Genomic DNA, 19,526 nt, shown 5'->3' with positions numbered 1-19,526 from the left:
ACGTGTGTTCTATCATTTTTAAGGCAGCCCTCTCTTTAATTTCACAAGACAAGCTTGAAAACCAGAAGTAACCCAACTCCAAAATTGGCCGTAAATCCTCTGACAGGGAAAAGGTGACGTACCACGTAATAAATTCCTTTGTTGAAAAAGAGATGTTGCAATAGTGGAAACTGAAGTCCCAAATGTTTCCTTTTAAATTTGGAAAGATCTTTCCTCATTACTTCTCTGTCCCTGTGGACTTCTAACAGGGGATGTGTTGAAAGATTTTCAGATGCCCACTCGCCACAGCAAGAGTGAACAGCAGCATTTATAAGATGACATAAATACTTGAAAGTCATCAGCAAGCCTCGGAGATGCGTGGTGTGCCAGGAGCAGTGACTGTGAGCTTTTGTGGCCCCTGATCCTGCTCTGGGGTGCAGGCAGCCTGGAAATGTGGGTTATTCTGTCCTGTGAATGCAGCTTCACTCACCCCTTCTGGGGACTCTTTTGATCAGTACTGAGGTTAGAGTTGTTTGGAAGAAATCGAGAGTCTCCAGAAGGCGAGAAGGTCTGTAAGATTAGGAGTTATACTTAAAAATCCTAATCTCCTGTTGAGGTCCTCTGGGGGAATTACATCCAAATCCTCTACTGTGTAAATGCTGCATCAAAACCCTGCGTATGAACACTGCTTTACACACTGGACACATAAGGGCCTTTGAGCTTTCATTTTGTAACAATCTGGCTCCATTCCTACCACTGCTGCCACCACTAAATGAGACAAAGATAAAACAACTGAAAATTATCTTGAGATGCAATGAAGATGTGTCTTGAGTGTCACCCAAGAGTCGGTAAGTTTTTGTGTGTCTCTGTCCTTAATGCATGGAGAAGGCAATGGTACCCCACTCCAGTACTCTTGCCTGGAAAATCCCAGGGATGGGGGAGCCTGGTGGGCTGCCGTCCATGGGGTCGCACAGAGTCGGACACGACTGAAGCGACTTAGCAGCAGCAGCAGCAGCAGCAGCAGTCCTTAATGCAAATGCTTTTCATTGTGCTACTTAACCTTTTGGAAGTAAAACATGGTTTGACAATATGACTATTGGACTCTTACGTTACATGTTTTTAATTATCTTATTAATAATTTGATGGATACATCTATCAATAATGCTGAGGTAAAAATACCAAATGGATAAAACACCTGGATGGAGGTTGGATAAAATAAAACACCTGTAGCATTCATTCATGAACTCATATACAGGACAGTGAAGTGTATGAGACCAAATCTCATTACAGGAGACCCTGCCTTGCCCTTTACCATCTTACCTGAAGAGAAAGTATGGTGAATGCAGGAGTGTAACATTGATGTTGGGCATTGAACTTCTTGGAAAAAAGCGATAGGCGTTTATTACAGAAATTGGGAAAAATAAGAGGAGTACATATTGAATGAAAAATCACGTATAATCCATAATCCCTGGAGAACCACTATTAAAATGTTTCCTACCAAGCTAAGTGAAATCTTCATCATATTATTTGTTTTGTTCTGATAATGCAAGGTTTAACCACATGATCATTTTGACCCTTGCTTGAGGGCTCAGCTTTCTTGGAAACAGCAGACTTCAGAATTGCAAGTTAAAGGCTAAACTCCTTTTTAACTATATTCTAGGCTCTCAGTGATGGTTGTCAGGCCAGCTGGGAATCACCTTGTTCTAACAGAAACAAAATACAGAGAATAGGATGAGGAGAGACAGAAAATGATAGCTAATGGTTTTTCTTAAGGCAGTCAGTATCCTCACCGCAGCGTGAAGTGCTTTTTCAGTGCCCAGCCTCACACCAAATGTTCCATGCGTGTTCTCTCATTTTGTCCTTGTGAGGTAGTTATGACTCCTAACTTCCATTTTTACAGTTGAGGAAACTGAGGTTTAAATAATCTGGATTCAGACATCAGTCTGACTGTAGAATAGAAAAATACTGACCTCCTACATTGCAGGAACTTGTGGCCTTAAGGTAGGGGTGTGTGTGTGGGTGAGAGAGACAGAGGGAGAGGGAGAGAATGAGAAAATTGAATACATGGAATACAGAAGGTCTCTGAACTAGACCACAGTTCTCAGGTCTTTCCTTTAGTAAAGATACAGAGAAGTTCTTTTGTAACTTGGCCAGTGTTAACTAGAGAAATGATGACATTGATGGAAATGTCAAGATGAGGAAAAAATAAAAATACTTCATTAATTCTTCTAGATTCTAAACAAACCCACACATAAGCGCTCTAACAATGGCTTCCTGGAAGTGATTTCACGTGGCTCAGAGAAGTGGTCATCCTTTACACAGATAAAAGGGGCTCTTAATTATCTAAGACTCCATTTTCAGGCACCATAAGGATTTATTTTAATCAAATTACTCATATTTATTCAGGCAAATTAAAAAATTTGGTTGATGGTAGAAATTAAATGTATCATGAATTTTCCGAAATAGCTCAGTTAATAAAGTCTTTTTTCATGTCTTCTAATGGTGTCTGATAAATACATTTGCATAAACTTATCAAAAATTGACTCAATGCGAAGTTGTATAATTGGGTGAAAGAAGTGGTCTTCTTTTGGTGCAAAGTTTGCCAAGCCATTTTCTTTCACCAGTAAATGGCTCTTTATGTAGATTAGGAGTGCATTTGGTCCCGAGTGTCCATTGGCAGGTGAACAGATAAGCCAAATGTGGTATGTGCATATGGTGGAATGTTATTCAGCCTTGAAAAGGAAGGGAATTCTGAAACCTGTTTCAGTAAGAAATGAGCCTTGGGGACATTATATTAAGCAAATTAAATCAGTCAGAAAAGGACAAAAGTGTATGATTCCACTTACGTGAGATACCTAGAGTAGTCAAATTCATAGAAATGGAAAGTAGAATGATGGTTGCCAGGGTTGGGGAGAAGTGGGGTATGAGGGGTTGTTGAATGGGTGCAGAGTTTCAGTTTGGGAAGATGGAAAAGTGCTGGAGATGGATGGTTGTGATAGTTGTACAATCTGAATAAGAATGCCACTGAATTCTACACTTAAAAAATGATTAAATGGTAAATTTCATGTTTTATATATATATATATATATATAAAACCAATATAAAGAAAAAAAACGTAGAATGAATTTGGGCTTAAAAAAGAGAACTCAATTGTAGACGTTTAAACAGTTTGCTTTTTTTTTTTTTTTTTTGCTTTTGTGTTAAATCCCGCTTAACACAAAGCCTCGGAGGAGCCAGGACTGACTGGACTACTCAGCAGTGCTGTGTGGTGCCTGGGGTTGTCTTTCCTCTCCAGCTTTTCTCAGCGGGTGGGCCTTCTTGCTCATGAATGTCACCCCGTGGTCGCAGGATGAGAGCCGTGCCTCGCTTAGCTGTGCAGGTGCAAGCATGGGAAGTTGGGTTTACTCCGATGTCCCAGAGACATTTAATGTAGTGCTTCCTGAATATCCATATGCTCCTCTGTATTTCACAGCCCTGTTGCAATTGCTGAGACATTGTGGCTATTTCTGGCCAGTGGACTAGAGTGGAAATGATATGTGTGACCTCCAGGCTAAAGCTGTAAGATGGCCTTTAGTAGCCCTCTCATTCTCCTGGTGGGAATATGATCCAGGAGGTGCTGTTATAGATGATGGAGCCTCCATCAGCCTGGGTTTGTTCCCGGGTGATTATCTGAGGCTCACTCTCTGGTGACCCAGGTATAACTTACAGCATTAATGGCAAATATTTTTGTTGTTAAGCTACTGAGATGTGGGGGTGGTTTGCTTTTGCAGCCTCGTGTAGTTATTCTGGCTGATACTCCAGCGTAGGCTTTTGCCAGTTAAGTTTGATGCGTGAGCGAGACTTGACTTTCAGGAGTAAGAGAATAGATACATGTTAATGAAGCATGGGATTTTAGTTGGATAAGGTGGGGGTGAGGATCTGAGAGCAGTGAGGAATAGTTATAAAGCCACGGAATTAATGGAATGGCACTTTTTGGTGAAGTGGAGGGAATGTTGCAATTAGAGTGGTCAAGAGTTGAGTTGGAAAAATAGGAGGGGTGGGGTAATTGCAACTGAGACTGTGGAAGAGTTAATATTACTGATTATGGCATTGTCATAGGAGTGACCATATGACACAGTGTGGTTATTCAGAAGAGAGGATATCAGAAAATCCAGAAGCTAAGATATTGAGAGATTTATCTAGGTAGATGCTAAAATCAGCAAGAATTATGAGAAGGTGTGGTGTCGGGCATAGTAGAAGTAAGCTGGGAGCTTAAATCTCAAAGGAATGAGTTTGTAAATTTGAAACTGTGTTGATCCTCAGTCTTGAATGGAAGTGTAACTAATTCTAGGTTGACAAGTTGTTTTGTTTGTTTACTGCCTTATCATCTTTAGCTTTAAGATATTATTCTTCTGGCCTCTTCTGTTGCTTGGGAATATGTAACTTACCCGTTAAGGTAAAAAATTTTTTATAGATCTTCTTTTTCTTTGATTGAAAGTGAAAGTGAAAGTGACAGTTGCTCAGTCGTGTCTGACTCTTTGCGACCCCATGGACTATATTCTCCAGGCCGGAATACTGGAGTGGGTAGCCTTTCCCTTCTCCAGGGGATCTTGCCAACCCAGGGATCAAACCCAGGTCTCCCGCATTCCACGCGGATTCTTTACCAGCTGAGCCACAAGGGAAGCCCAAGAATACTGGAGTGGGTAGCCTATCCCTTCTCCAGAGTATCTTCCCGACCAATGAATCGAACTGGGGTCTCCTGGATTGCAGGCAGATTCTTTACCAACTGAGCTAATTTTCTTTGATTAGTTTTTAATATTTTCTCTTTGTCTTTGGTCCAGAGTTTCACTATAGTATATTAATGATGGATTTGTTTTTATTCATTTTCTTTGGATCTCTGTATGTATCTTCGATTTAAGGATTTCCTTATAACTTAAATTCTTGAATTTCTTATTTATTATTTCTTCAAATATTAATGCCCCTTCCTCATTTTTTCCTCTTCTCTTTCGAAATGCCTATTAATATGTTGGATTTTCTCGTTTTACACTTCAGGCTTCTTAACTCATTTTCCTTCTCTTTATCATTCTAGGCTGCTTTTAAGTTTTTTCCCATGGGTGTATTTTCTAATTCTCTCTCTTGCATTGAGTTTTAAACAGTTTTTTTTTTTTTAATCTGTAAAGTTTTATTTGATTCATTGGAAAATCTGCTCACCTCTCCCAATCCCTGGCTCTCAGATTGCCTTGTTTTGTTTTTTTGATAATGATCTCCCTTTTCATCTTTGTATGATAGGTTTTTCCATTATCAGGCTTGTCAAACTAAGATCAGTGGGCCAAATCTGGCCATGGCCTGTATTTGCATGCCCAATGAGCAAAAAATGATATTTAATTTTTAAAAGGGTTGTTACAAAAATAAAACAGTATTTAACAGGAATCACACGTAGCCTTCAAAGCCTAAAATGTTTCAGTTCAGTTCAGTTCAGTCACTCAGTCGCATCTGACTTTTTGTGACCCCATGAACTGCAGCACGCCAGGCCTCCCTGTCCATCACCAACTCCCGGAGTTCACCCAAACCCATGTCCATCGAGTCGGTGATGCCATCCAACCATCTCATCCTCAGTCATCCCCTTTTCCTCCTGCCCTCAGTCTTTCCCAGCATCAGGGTCTTTTCAAATGAGTCAGTTTCAGCTTCAACATCAGTCCTTCCAAAGAACACCCAGGACTGATCTCCTTTAGGATGAACTGGTTGGATCTCCTTGCAGTCCAAGGGACTCTCAAGAGTCTTCTCCAACACCACAGTTGAAAAGCATCAATTCTTCGGCGCTCAGCTTTCTTCACAGTCCAACTTTCACATCTATACATGACCACAGGAAAAACCATAGCCTTGACTAGATGGACCTTTGTTGGCAAAGTAATGTCTCTGCTTTTGAATATGCTATCTAGGTTGGTCATAACTTTCCTTTCAAGGAAATGCTAAAATTTTTATTATAATTTTTTAAAAATATAAAATGTTTGTCAACCACTATTCTGTTATCACCACTTCTTTGTTTGGCAATCCCTCTGTTTTTGCATATGCTCATTCTGCCTTATAAGTCTCTCAGTGTGTGTGATTTGTGATTTTTTTTATTGTGAATTCATCTTTAGTATGGGTTGTTAGAGGCTGAGGATCCCCATGAGAGAGGAAATGTGTTATAATTCTGATGTCTTTGGGTGTGGGAGTCTCCGGAATAGAAAGCCCACCAGGAGAGAGTGAACTGGAACTAGTCTAAAAGTTGGGATTAATGGGAGAGACCTGGCCATGGAGACTGGCTCTCTGCAGGCTGTGGGGATGTCTAGGGGCCTCCTGTATCCAGGGTTTCCATCCAAATCCCCAGGTTTGGTCTGTAAAGCACTCAGTCAAGGCACAGGCATCTGGATTGCCTAGGGTGGCCATTCACTGAGTATTCAGTAGACAGTCATGGGTCCAGCACCTCTGGGCAGATCTGAAAACAGTAGCAGCGCCTCTGCCTACTGCTGTGTGCTCTGGCGGTAGCACCAAGTAGGTGCTCAGAAACAATCTGCTGTGTGCATGGATGGAGAAGAAGTGGAAATCAAGTTCATATTTTGGGGACTGATAAGTACCAGACAGGAGTCTGCTGCCAACCTTTGCCCTAGACTCCTAGCCAGATGGGAAGAACATGGAGAGATAATACTAGTGGTGGTTTTGTAGATTCCTTTGGGATTTTTTCTGTGTAAACAATTATATCATCTACAAAAGAAGCAGTTTTTACCTTTCCTTTCTGATCTTTATGCTTTCTACTTCATTTTGACAGAGTGCAGTGGCTTGAAGTATTGTTGAATGAAAGTGATAAAAGCAGATATCATTGCCTTTTTCCTGATATTCAGTTCAGTTCAGTTCAGTCACTCAGTCATGTCCGACTCCTTGCTACCCCATGAATCGCAGCACGCCAGGCCTCCCTGTCCATCACCAACTCCCGGAGTTCACTCAAACTCATGACCATCAAGTTGGTGATGCCATCCAGCCATCTCATCCTCTGTCGTCCCCTTCTCCTCCTGCTCCCAATCCCTCCCAGCATCAGAGTCTTTTCCAATGAGTCAACTCTTCACATGAGGTGGCCAAAGTACTGGAGTTTCAGCTTTAGCATCATTCCTTCCAAAGAACACCCAGGATTGATCTCCTTTAGAATGGACTGGTTGGATCTCCTTGCAGTCCAAGGGACTCTCAAGAGTCTTCTCCAACACCAAAGTTCAGAAGCATCAATTCTTCGGCACTCAGCTTTCTTCACAGTCCAACTCTCACATCCATACATGACCACTGGAAAAACCATAGCCTTGACTAGACGGACCTTTGTTGGCAAAGTAATGTCTCTGCTTTTTACTATGCTATCTAGGTTGGTCATAACTTTCCTTTCAAGGAGTAAGCGTCTTTTAATTTCATGGCTACAATCACCATCTGCAGTGATTTTGGAGCCCCCAAAAATAAAGGCTGACACTGTTTCCACTTCTATTTCCCATGAAGTGATGGGACCCGAATGCCATGATCTTAGTTTTCTGTATGTTGAGCTTTAAGCCAACTTTTTCACTCTCCTTTTCACTTTCATCAAGAGGCTTTTTAGTTTCTCTTCACTTTATGCCATAAGGGTGGTGTCATCTGCATATCTGAGGTTATTGATATATCTCCCAGCAATCATGATTCCAGCTTATGCATCTACCAGCCCAGCGTTTCTCATGATGTACTCTGCATATTTCTTAAATAAGCAGGGTGACAATATACAGCCTTGACGTACTCCTTTACCTGTTTGGAACCAGTCTGTTGTTCCATATCCAGTTCTAACTGTTGCTTCCTGACCTGCATATAGGTTTCTCAAGAGGTAGGTCAGGTGGTCTAGTATTCCCATGTCTTGAAGAATTTTCCACAGTTGATTGTGATCCACACAGTCAAAGGCTTTGGCATAGTCAATAAAGCAGAAATAGATGTTTTTCTGGAACTCTCTTGCTTTTTCGATGATCCAGTGGATGTTGGCAATTTGATCTCTGGTTCCTCTGCCTTTCTAAAACCGGCTTGAACATCTGGAAGTTTACCATTCATGTATTGCTGAAGCCTGGCTTGGAGAATTTTGAGCATTACTTTACTAGCGTGTGAGATGAGTGCAATTGTGCAATAGCTTGAGCATTCTTTGGCATTGCCTTTCTTTGGGATCGGAATGAAAACTGACCTTTTCCGGTCCTGTAGCCACTGCTGAGTTTTCCAAATTTGCTGGCATATTGAGTGCAGCACTTTCACAACATCAGCTTTTAGGATTTGAAATAGCTCAACTGGAATTCCGTCACCTCCACTAGCTTTGTTCCTAGTGATGCTTTCTAAGGCCCACTTGACTTCACATTCCAGGATGTCTGGGTCTGGGTGAGTGATCACACCATCATGATTATCTTGGTCATGAAGATCTTTTTTGTATAGTTCTGTGTATTCTTGCCACCTCTTCTTAAAATCTTCTGCTTCTGTTAGGTCCATACCATTCCTGCCCTTTATTGAGCCCATCTTTGCATGAAATGTTCCCTTGGTATCTCTAATTTTCTTGAAGAGAGCTCTAGTCTTTCCCATTCTGTTGTTTTCCTCTAGTTCTTTGCATTGATTGCTGAGGAAGGCTTTCTTATCTCTCCTTGCTATTCTTTGGAAATCTGCATTCAGATGCTTATATCTTTCCTTTTCTCCTTTGCTTTTCGCTTCTCTTCTTTTCACAGCTATTTGTAAGGCCTCCCCTGACAGCCATTTTGCTTTTTTGCATTTCTTTTCCATGGGCATGGTCTTGATCCCTGTCTCCTGTACAATGTCACAAACCTCCATCCATAGTTCATCAGGCACTCTATCTGTCAGATCTAGTCCCTTAAATCTATTTCTCACTTCCACTGTATAATCATAAGGGATTTGATTTAGGTCATACCTGAATCGTCTAGTGGTTTTCCCTACTTACTTCAGTTTAATTCTGAATTTGACAATAAGGAGTTCACGATCTGAGCTACAGTCAGCTCCCAGTCTTGTTTTTGTTGTCTGTATAGGGCTTCTCCATTTTTGGCTGCAAAGAATATAATGAGTTTGATTTCAGTGTTGACCATCTGGTGATGTCCATGTGTAGAGTCTTCTCTTGTGTTGTTGGAAGAGGGTGTTTGATATGACCAGTGTGTTCTCTTGGAGAAACTCTATCAGTCTTTGCCCTGCTTCATTCCGTATTCCAAGGCCAAATTTGCCTGTTACTCCAGGTGTTTCTTGACTTCCTACTTTTGCATTCCAGTCCCCTATAATGAAAAGGACATCTTTTTTGGGTGTTAGTTCTAGAAAGTCCTGTAGGTCTTCATAGAATCTGATATTAGGGAGAAACAATTCAGTGTTTCACAACTAAGTATGAAGTTAGCTGTAGGTTTTGCACATGTTTTTTATTCCTGGAAATTAGTAATTGAATTTAGAGGCTTGATCAGGTTGAGGTGTAATTTTTTTGGCATGGGGCAAGACTATAAAGGTGTAATTTTATCAAGGGACATATATCTGATTATATCTTTTTGTGATATTAACAGCCATTGATGATTGTTGCTTTTATCAATTATTACATTATGGATTACAAATTGTTTTATTCTAATTTTGTTGACTTCTTCATTTATTAACCAGGACAGTGCTATGAAGAGAATTTTCCTTTATAAACATTCTGACCACCCTACTATGGAGTTCCTATAGGAACGCCAGAGAAACGCTTGATTGTTTTCTTTCATTTATTCATTTTCAGAATAGTTAATTGGTTCCACAGCATCTTCAAAGGTGTTTTTTTAAAACATAAGCTGTGAATTCACTGTTTGTTTCATTAGTTCATTTAGTTTATTTAGTTGTCTTTCTTATTGATGCTAAATAAGTGTGTACCATTTTAAGCTCTTTAAGAATTCGTTATTTATCACTTTTCCTCTTGGTTTGTTGTTAGGTTTTCATTCTTTGTATAACCCATGTTTTCTGCTAAAATATGAGGAAATAAATACACTCTTGCTTGCATGATTAAGAACAAAAGGAAGATGTATTGAAAGACTTATTTCTAATATTAACGGATAAAGAATGGACCTATTAGCCTCTGAATCACACTTCAGCTGTATGAAAGTGAAAGTCACTCAGTCGTGTCTGACTCTTTGTGACCCCATGGACTGAATCCTGCAGGCCAGAATACTGGAGTGGGTTGCCATTCCTTTCTCCAGGGGATCTTCCCAATCCAGGGATTGAACCCAGGTCTCCCTCATTGCAGGCAGACTGTTTACCAGCTGAGCCACCAGGAAAGCCCTCAGCTGTATGCCAGCATGTCGTAAGAAACCTTAGAAATTTGTGCATAAAACCACAGAAATCAGAATTTCTTTTTTTTTTTTAATATAAATTTATTTATTTTAATTGAAGGTTAATTACTTTACAATATTGTATTGGTTTTGCCATACATCAACATGAATCCGCCACAGGTTTGGAACCTACAGGAGAACAAACTTTTAATGTCAAGGCTCTTATGTTAAAGGTGATATATGTCAGAAAAGAAGTGATAATTTTAAGTTTCTTGGAAAACAACCAACCATTGGAAAACCGTATATATTCCTGTATAACATGAGAGGAAAACCTCTCTGCCACATACTGTATATTTTTGATGTAATGTTAACTTCATGTGGTTTAGCTGTTTGACTTGAGTCATGTGCACATAACCTTCTGAATACCCAATTAGCTTATAATATGACAATTTCCTAATAATTATTATTGTTCTAGAGTATAACATTTCACTGTTCAACATCAAATATATATACAAAGGGAATTAAATTTTATGGACTTTTAATAAGTGTCAAAAATGGTTTCTTTTCTATTAGCTGTATTTTAATTTTTCCCCAATTATAAAAATAATAGTGCAAAGCTTTAACAAAATAGGTATCACCATAATCCTACCCACAAGTTATATATTAAATTGCATACCTAGATGAAGGTCTTAAGTATAGATACTCTCAAGGAGATATCGAGATCTTGAAAGAGATTTATATTTACTTTACCAAAAAATATGGGAAAGGTATTTCTGGCAGTCAGACTAAAACTCCAATACTTTGGCCCCCTGATGTGAACAGCTGACTTATTGGAAAAGACCCTGATGCTGGGAAAGATGGAAGGCAGAAGGAGAAGGGGGCGGCAGAGGATGAGATGGTTAGAAAGCATCACTAGCTCAATGGACATGAATCTGAGTAAACTCTGGGAGATAGTGAAGGACAGAAGAGCCTGGCGGGCTGCAGTCCATGGGGTCGCCAAGGGTTGGACACAATGACTGAACAACAACAAAGATTTCTGGCAAAACATAGGTGATTTAAAAAAAAAAAAAAAGCATGACAGGTTTTGAATAGTTTGTATTTTTGACAATGAGTGTGTAATGTATGTGTATACATAATATACACACATGTGTATATGCGTATGTGCATGTGTATATGGGGACACAGGGAGGAGGGAGAGGAGGAGAGGTCTACATATGGAGAGAAAACTTCTGAAATGAATGGAACTATTTTAAAAATTGCAGGTTATATTTTTACAGTAGATTTATTGCCTAATGTTTGTCAGATACACACTAGCCAAACAGAACCGTGTGTTACATCAGTTTGTATTGGTTTAAATTTCGTGAACTTAAGAGCTTTTGATTAAAATATACATACTATTACATATGAAATAGATAACCAGCAAGAACCTACTGTGTGGAAATTATACAACAGTTTTTTGTGATTATTCAGCAAAGGAAATGAAACAGAACCCTCAATAGTTCCTAGGTAGAGAATCTAAATTCCTGTCTTATGTGAATAATTCGTATGACAAAGGGGAATTATTTTTATTTTCTTCATTTCCTTTCAAGATTAGACAGTCCTGTGTTTCTTTAGTTTCTGCCAAATCTCATGACTGAAGTTACTAAATAGATTACGCATAGAAATCATTTCATCCATCAATGAATTATTTTCCAACATAACTACTTCTTTAGTGGTGCATATGGGCGTCTTAGTGCTACTAAGACAAGAAGGATATTTAGTACTGCCTTTGCTCAACCGTTCTTGGTTTCTTTGGATTTCTAGGGTGTGGGGAGCATCTCGTGCGCACCATACTAGCCAGAGAATGTTCACACGCTCTCCAAGCTGAAGATGCCCACCAGGCTTTGCTGGAGACTATGCAAAACAAGTTCATTAGTAAGTATAATGTCAAAAAAATATAATTTCCTTCTAAATAGAGATTGTTTTGCTGAGCTGTAAGCTTCATGAGTCAGGTATCATGTTTGTATTGCTAGACCAAAGTCCAGGGCCTAGCATGGACTTAGACACTCAATTCACATTGGTGTGAAAATAAATTCCATCAAAATAGCTACTACTATATAAAATTTACCATCTAACCAATAGAACACCCAAGCTGTGAAACGTTGTCCAAGATTAGAATGATATACAATAGAATAAAATTCTATTAAAACAAAATTCAAAGGACTACCTCCTTTAAATCTTTTCTGTGATGCAACTTGACTCTTTTTATAGTTGTCTAGGGTTGAGTTGAAATCCAGCCTGGCTCCATTTGCCGTTGTGAAGCTACATCTGGTTGGAAGAAGGGATGCCTTTGTCTAATCTGTGGAAAGATTTTCTGTAGCCTACCAATTTCCCTATAAATATCTGTTATTTTGTTTAAAACTATTTGACTCTGGATTTTCCCATCTTTTTAACATTGAACTTACCTCTATGAAAGGCTTATGAAATTGTATAAGAAATATTAACCATACTTCTTCTTTGCTTTATATAAAATGTTAAAAATAAGTTAGAGTAAGAAGCCATAACGCATAAACTAGGGAAAGACTATCACAGGGTTTAATCTGGAGGGCATCTCTAAGTAGAGAATCAAGAGGATAATATGAGGTGCAAATTATATGGTGAGGACAATACAGACAGGTGTCTAGGAAAAAAATCACCCTGAAAGGACTCACTGATGGCAGACTCCTAGAACTGGCCCAGGAAGCCAGAAAAAGACGGGAAGACAGGACTGTGGGCACAGAGACCGAGATATGACAGTGGGGTTGGCATGGCGGGGGCTCGGCACCTACATAACTCTTAGGTAGAGCAAGTGTTCCCGACGGGCAGCAGGGCTGCATCAGCCAGGGATCAGGGCTTTTCCCCCCAGTTTTCCCACAGTGTCCAGGTGTCTAGTCACACCCCTTCCCCAACCCTACCTTTAGGGTGTTGGTGTGGGTCTGGCTAGCAAGGGTTGCCCTGATCTATCTTGTCAGAATTTAGGCTTTACCTACTCAAAACACTTTTCATCTCAAAGCGATCTCTGCTTAGAATTTATGAAAGTCCATTCAAAGGACCACATATAAGCATGCAACTGATGGGCTAGATAGGGGGTTCCAGGGATGGGGATAAAACTGAATTACTTCCTCAGATTTATATGCATGGTCGCTCAGCCCTTAGTAAGTATCATGCCCTTTTAGGGAAGATTTTAGCGTAGAGAGAGAAAGAAAAACAGATTATAGGCAAAAAAGAACTGGATTTATCTGAAGGAAGAAGAGAGTGAATAACTATAGAAAAGTTTCAATATGAAGAGATTCTGTAACAGGTGCTTTCTTCCAGTCATATGACCTGAGGTTATGAAAACGTAAATAATGGTATGAACTACGTGCATACTGGTAAGAATCACCTGATAACAAATTGTGAGCTGAGGAATGTGTTAGGAACGGCCTTTGAGGTCTGCCTTATTTTTCAGAAAAAGGTTGATGGCATTCATGTTACTCCATCCTCAAATGTATCAGCATCAGACTCCTCTTTTTGTTCTTTTGCTTTAAGTTACCATCATGGAATGCTGGGTTTAAAGAAAACCAAATTCTTGGCCTTAACAACGTATATAATTTATATAATTTGCTATTAGTTGTCCAGCTATACCAGCTGCGTTCTCAGAACAATGGGAAGGAGTGCTGAGAGGTGAACAGTCAGCACTTAGGAGAAGTTCACATCCTGGAAACCCTGTGGTTATGGCACATGTCCATTTCCTCCCTGTTGAGAGTGACCTGAAGCCCTTTCTTGCATCCGAAACCACAGATTCACTAGCTAGTTGTCCATCTCCAGGTCTGAGCTCCCCTCCTTTCCCTTCTGATACTTTGTTACCCTCGCCTTTTGTATAACTTTTGAAACTACTCAGAGAGTTAGGTTGCAGTACTCTCTTTTCCCACTCCATCCCATGACCTCATGCATATTGAACCCCGTCTGAAAAATTCCAGACTCTCGGAAAGGAGTAAGAAACTTTAGAGCTCAGCTTATCACCCGTGCTCACTAAATCGTGAAGCAACCTATTTTACAAGAGTCCAGTGACTTGCCCAAACTCAGCCGGTTAGTCAGTGGGTGTTGGTTTTGCAAGATCATGCTGCCCCTTCCTTTTATAAGTAAAACATAATGTGGAATAGCGAAGACTATTCTGAGAGTTAGGACAGCTGGGTTCTGCTCTTAACTGTGTGTCTGACTCACTGGATCTAACAAGTTACTTAAGTTCTGTTTTGTTTTCTTTAGGGGAAAAAAAAAAGTTAAACAAGAGACAATTTCTAAATTCCTCCACCATGCTAAATTTTATGAATTCTCTACTAGATTACACTTGTAAATATGAGGTGTAATCATATTTTAATATGAATTTTAATCAGTTTATTTGGAGTTGGAAATGGGATTGGAAAATAAAAAATTTCTGGGACCACTTGAGAATTTTCAAGAAGCATAGATGATATTTACAAAATGTTATAACAAAGTAAATTGATTTTACTAGAAGCCTGGATGAGAAGCAAGGGGGTCAGGTTCTTTACTATTTTATGAAATTAGTTGTTTGTTTTAAAATAAGTCTCTTTGTCCTTAGTTTCCTCATGTGTAAAAGAGGGGTCTAGCTCAATGGTCCCCAAAGTCCTTCCTAGGTCCAAAATTCTGTTCGGTTCCTGGTTTGTTCACCAGCCAACCTAAAATGTGTGTGTGAAAGTCAATTTAGTCTTTACTTGAAACTATAAATTGAAACCATTATAGGTGGGTTGAAAGTTTCTGTCTAAGGTGATTTGGTCAAAATCCTCTCTAGTGATGTTTGTGGCAAGCTTGACACCACTTGGTTTTGTGGAAAGGCATCATGATACTCTTCCTTTCTTGCTTCCTTTGTTTTCTCTTAAAAAAAAAATTCACAAATAATATATCTGGAGATTCTCATGACAGTATATACATATGAATATTTTATATGATGCTCAGGACACATTTATCTAAGCCCCTGGTAGTTCTTCAGCTACAGTTCAGATCTTCCTACCCAGGCACTGGTTCCCGTGGCCCTTTCTGCTCATGGGGCTGCCCCCATCCGTGGTGCTTTCTGTGTGACTGTTTATTCAGTTGCAGAGGCAATTGTTTATCGTGTGACCTCACTCTTCTGATGGACCTAAGAAGAGTTGTTGGTTTTTCAGTTTGTTCCGCTTTTTACTTGTTAGTGTAGAATGATGACCTCTAAGCTCTGTATATATTGCACCAGAAACTGGACATCTCCTCCATACTCTTTTCCCAGTGCTTGTTATCACATTAAAAAAATTTTTTTTCCCTAAAATCATGGATTAAAAAAATGGTTTCCAGTTGTAATTTATCTCTTTTCTGATGAGTACATTTTCAAATATTACTTGGCCTTTTGTGTGTCTATGAATTATCTGCTCACAACTTTAGACCACTTTTCTGTTGTACTGTTTGGATGATTTTCTTTCAGTTGACATTTAAACTTTTATTAATGGTAAAATTGCCTTAAATAAAATATTCTAAAATGACACAGTAATAATCATCTGTGCAGAATTTTAAAATAACCCTGTCTTTTTGAGTAGTGGTATGTTTGATATCTGTGACCTTCCACAATCATAAGGGATTTTTTAAAAAGTAATTTTACGCTATGATTAAATAATGTGTTTTTATGTATTTTTTCTAAAGTAGTCAGTAACTCATTAAAAGATTCCCCACCCCCATTTTTTTGCAATGTGAAACCTCTGAAATTATTTTAAATGTAGGGTTCTTTGAAAATTGATTTTTGATAAATAAAACTTTACTGTGATAGAATGAATAGAGTAAAATTGAAAGACATTTTGAAGATTAAAATGTTTTTGTTTCCACTTACGTTACCTTTAATGCAAAGACCAGAGCTTTGGTTTGACTTAATATAGGAAGCATAAAAGAGAGTAACCAATTTGTGCCATTTTTCAAAAAACCACTGTTTGTATAACATACAAAACCCATAAAAAAAAGGTACTGTAAAAATAGTGCCTTAATAATACTTCATACTAACCAGTTGATTATAGACTGAATGCTTAGTTAAGTAGGGAAAAGAAATAAATAGATTTCCTTTTTAGTTGTGCTTTTTAAATTATACACACACACACACAGTCTCTTACAATGTTTGGATGTGACTTTTCCTATTCATGGTTGTTTTTGAACAAACTTGGTTTTATGAATTGTTCTTTTTTCATGCAAACTCCGGCTGAACATGTGGTATGTGAACTTCAGGGTGGCATTATAACTTCCTGCCCAGTTCTCTACAAGTAATGTCATAAGTGAAGTGAAAGTCCCTCAGCTGTGTCCAACTCTTTGCAACCCCGTGGATTATACAGTTCATGAAATTCTCCAGGCCAGAATACTGGAGTGGGTAGCCTTTCCTTTCTCCAGGGGATCTTCCCAACCCAAGGATCAAACCCAGGTCTCCTGCATTGCAGGCGGATTCTTTACCAGCTGAGCCACCAGGGAAGCCCAAGGATACTGGAGTGGGTAGCCTATCCCTTCTCCAGGGGATCTTCCTGACCCAGGAATCAAACGGGGATCTCCTGCATTGCAAGTGGATTCTTTACCAACTGAGCTATCAGGGAAGCCCTAAGTAATGTCATAGTACATTTTTTAGTTGGTTTGGCTCTCTACTAAATATGATCATTGATGAAATGTTATCTGTAAGAATCAAATTTCTGTATGAATTTCTAAGCTAAATTGTTGATATCATCAAAATACAGACTAGGTGACTATTACTGAAAAATTCTATGTGGTGTATAGTATTATGATTTTTTTTTAAAGAAGGGGTTTTGCTCTGTGTTCCTTTATGTCATTCCTTGGGGGAATGTGCTTACACTCTTTCTGACGTCATAGGTTTGCTGTCACCCTATGATGATGCCAGAATGCCATCAATAACTGGGTTTGTAGGGAGTCCACTTCTGTGATTTTCTGCCAACTTGGGAAATTATATTTGATATATATTTTCTTTTAATGACCAGCTTCTTAGGTAAAACCCTGATAATTTGTAAGCATTAGGTTTCATAGGAGGAGCAAAAGTATATTGTCATTATACATTGGAACTTCTTATCTGAAGTCATATATGATATTTCATGAGTTTTGTTATAATTTAGAAAACCATAAAGTATATACTGGTCTCTTTACCAGTGCATCTTTGGATTCTTACAAGACTTTTCTCCATATTCTTCATGCATGTTTCTTCTTTTCAAGCCCTAAATTCTTCTTCCTCAGAGAACTTATTTTTTGAAATCTATTAAAAAAGATGTTTTTCCTTCATTGTCATAAACATTGTGATATATATAGCCTGTTGTACTCTTATGTCCAAATTGTAAAATAAAACAATAAATTAGGCATCCCTAAAGCATTCTATTCAGTTCAGTTCAGTTGCTCAGTCATGTCCGACTCTTTGCGGCCCCATGAATCGCAGCACACCAGGCCTCCCTGTCCATCACCAGTTCCTGGAGTTCACTCAAACTCACATCCATCGAGTCAGTGATGCCATCCAGCCATCTCATCCTCTGTCGTCCCCTTTTCCTCCTGTCCCCAATCCCTCCCAGCATCAGAGTCTTTTCCAATGAGTCAACTCTTTGCATGAGGTGGCCAAAGTACTGGAGTTTCAGCTTTAGCATCATTCCTTCCAAAGAAATCCCAGGGCTGATCTCCTTCAGAATGGACTGGTTGGATCTCCTTGCAGTCCAAGGGACTCTCGAGTCTTCTCCAACACCACAGTTCAAAAGCATCAATTCTTCAGCGCTCAGCCTTCTTCACAGTCCAACTCTCACATCCATACATGACCACAGGAAAAACCATAGCCTTGACTAGACAGACCTTTGTTGGCAAAGTGATGTCTCTGCTTTTGAATATGCTGTCTAGGTTGGTCATAACTCTCCTTCCAAGGAGTAAGCGTCTTTGAATTTCATGGCTGCAATCACCATCTGCAGTGATTTTGGAGCCCCCCAAAATAAAGTCTGACACTGTTTCCACTGTTTCCCCATCTATTTGCCATAAAGTGATGGGACCAGATGCCATGATCTTTGTTTTCTGAATGCATTATTTACCACTAATTGTTGGGCCCTAGGTTTTTATACTGCAGAATTTTGGACATATTTTTGTTTAATAAATATTCATTGAAAGCCATGAATATACTTTGCTGGCTGCTGTGAAAACTGTGAAACATTCACAGATAAATACAACAGATCAGCCTTACTGTCAAGGAACTTGCATTCTATGAGGAGAAAAAAGTCAAATGTACAGTAAATGTAAGATGCAGTTTAAATGTGAAATGTAGGTTTCATACTAAAGTAGAGGAAATATAGGGACTTCATTCCTTGCAATTTTGTCAAATGGAGATCCTAGAAATTTTGACTGCAAATAATCTAATAATGTTGGACAAAATATTAATGACAAAATCACACTTTCAAATGAATGGGTTAGAATCTTTGTTTAAGATATTCCTAGTTACATGAAGCTTCCAGAGGCTTGACAGAAGTAAATGAAAATCCTTCCTAAAGAAGTGCTCTTTCCATTCAGGTCTCAAAGAAGTGCTCAACTGTGAATTCAAAATAAGAGCTAAAATTAAAATGAAACACACATGATGGAGAGTTACAATGAGAGAAAGTATGTCAACAAAAACTTTAACCAGACCACCAAAGACTTTAGATATTAGAGCCACTAGGTAGAGAATATGAAATAAGTAAAAATTTTAGACATTGCTGTTTTTCAATAGATACAGTCATTTTTAGAAACATATTTATCAGTCTTATAAAAAGTGGAACATGTGTGTGTCCCACAACCCAGAAATTCTAGTCCTATATTCACATGCCCGGGATGACACACACAGCAATATGTACAGGATTGTTTTTTTCTTAATAGCAGGAAATGGAAACCACTCCAATGTCCATCAACAGGAGAATGCTGTGTGGCAGTGAAAATGAACGGATCTCAGAGAACACACATCCTTATGAAAGAACCTTAAAATCATAATACTAAGTTAAAAATGCAGTTTGCCAAGGACTGCAGTCAGTGTTGCCACCATGAATATAACTTTGCAAAACCAGACACTATTAAGACATGCATGCATGGTAAAACTATGTACGAGAGCAAGAAGTTATGGAAAAATAATTCAGGATGGTGGTTTCCTTTGGGAGAGAAGACCTGGGGAGTCTAAACAGTATTAATAATGTTGGATTTTTCTAGTTGTTTGGTAGATCAATCAACATTTGTTCTATTTCATGTGTTCTGTTAATA

The 19,526-nt window shown here is 38.9% G+C and overlaps 1 protein-coding gene across 6 annotated transcripts in view; it reads left to right on the top strand.

Annotated features, from left to right (window-relative positions):
* TASP1 (taspase 1) overlaps window positions 1-19,526 on the top strand; it is a 315,861-nt gene that overhangs the window by 147,805 nt on the left and 148,530 nt on the right. For all 6 annotated transcript variants that reach the window (XM_061435626.1, XM_061435628.1, XM_061435627.1 and 3 more), the window contains one exon: window positions 12,060-12,170. In XM_061435626.1, coding sequence (XP_061291610.1) covers window positions 12,060-12,170 — 111 coding nt within the window. The remainder of the gene's footprint in view (window positions 1-12,059; window positions 12,171-19,526) is intronic.

Source organism: Bos javanicus, chromosome 13, assembly GCF_032452875.1.
Source record: "Bos javanicus breed banteng chromosome 13, ARS-OSU_banteng_1.0, whole genome shotgun sequence".
Lineage (NCBI taxonomy): Eukaryota > Metazoa > Chordata > Mammalia > Artiodactyla > Bovidae > Bos > Bos javanicus.
The sequence above is the reverse complement of the archived record's forward strand: the minus strand, read 5'-3'. Positions and strand labels throughout refer to the sequence as shown.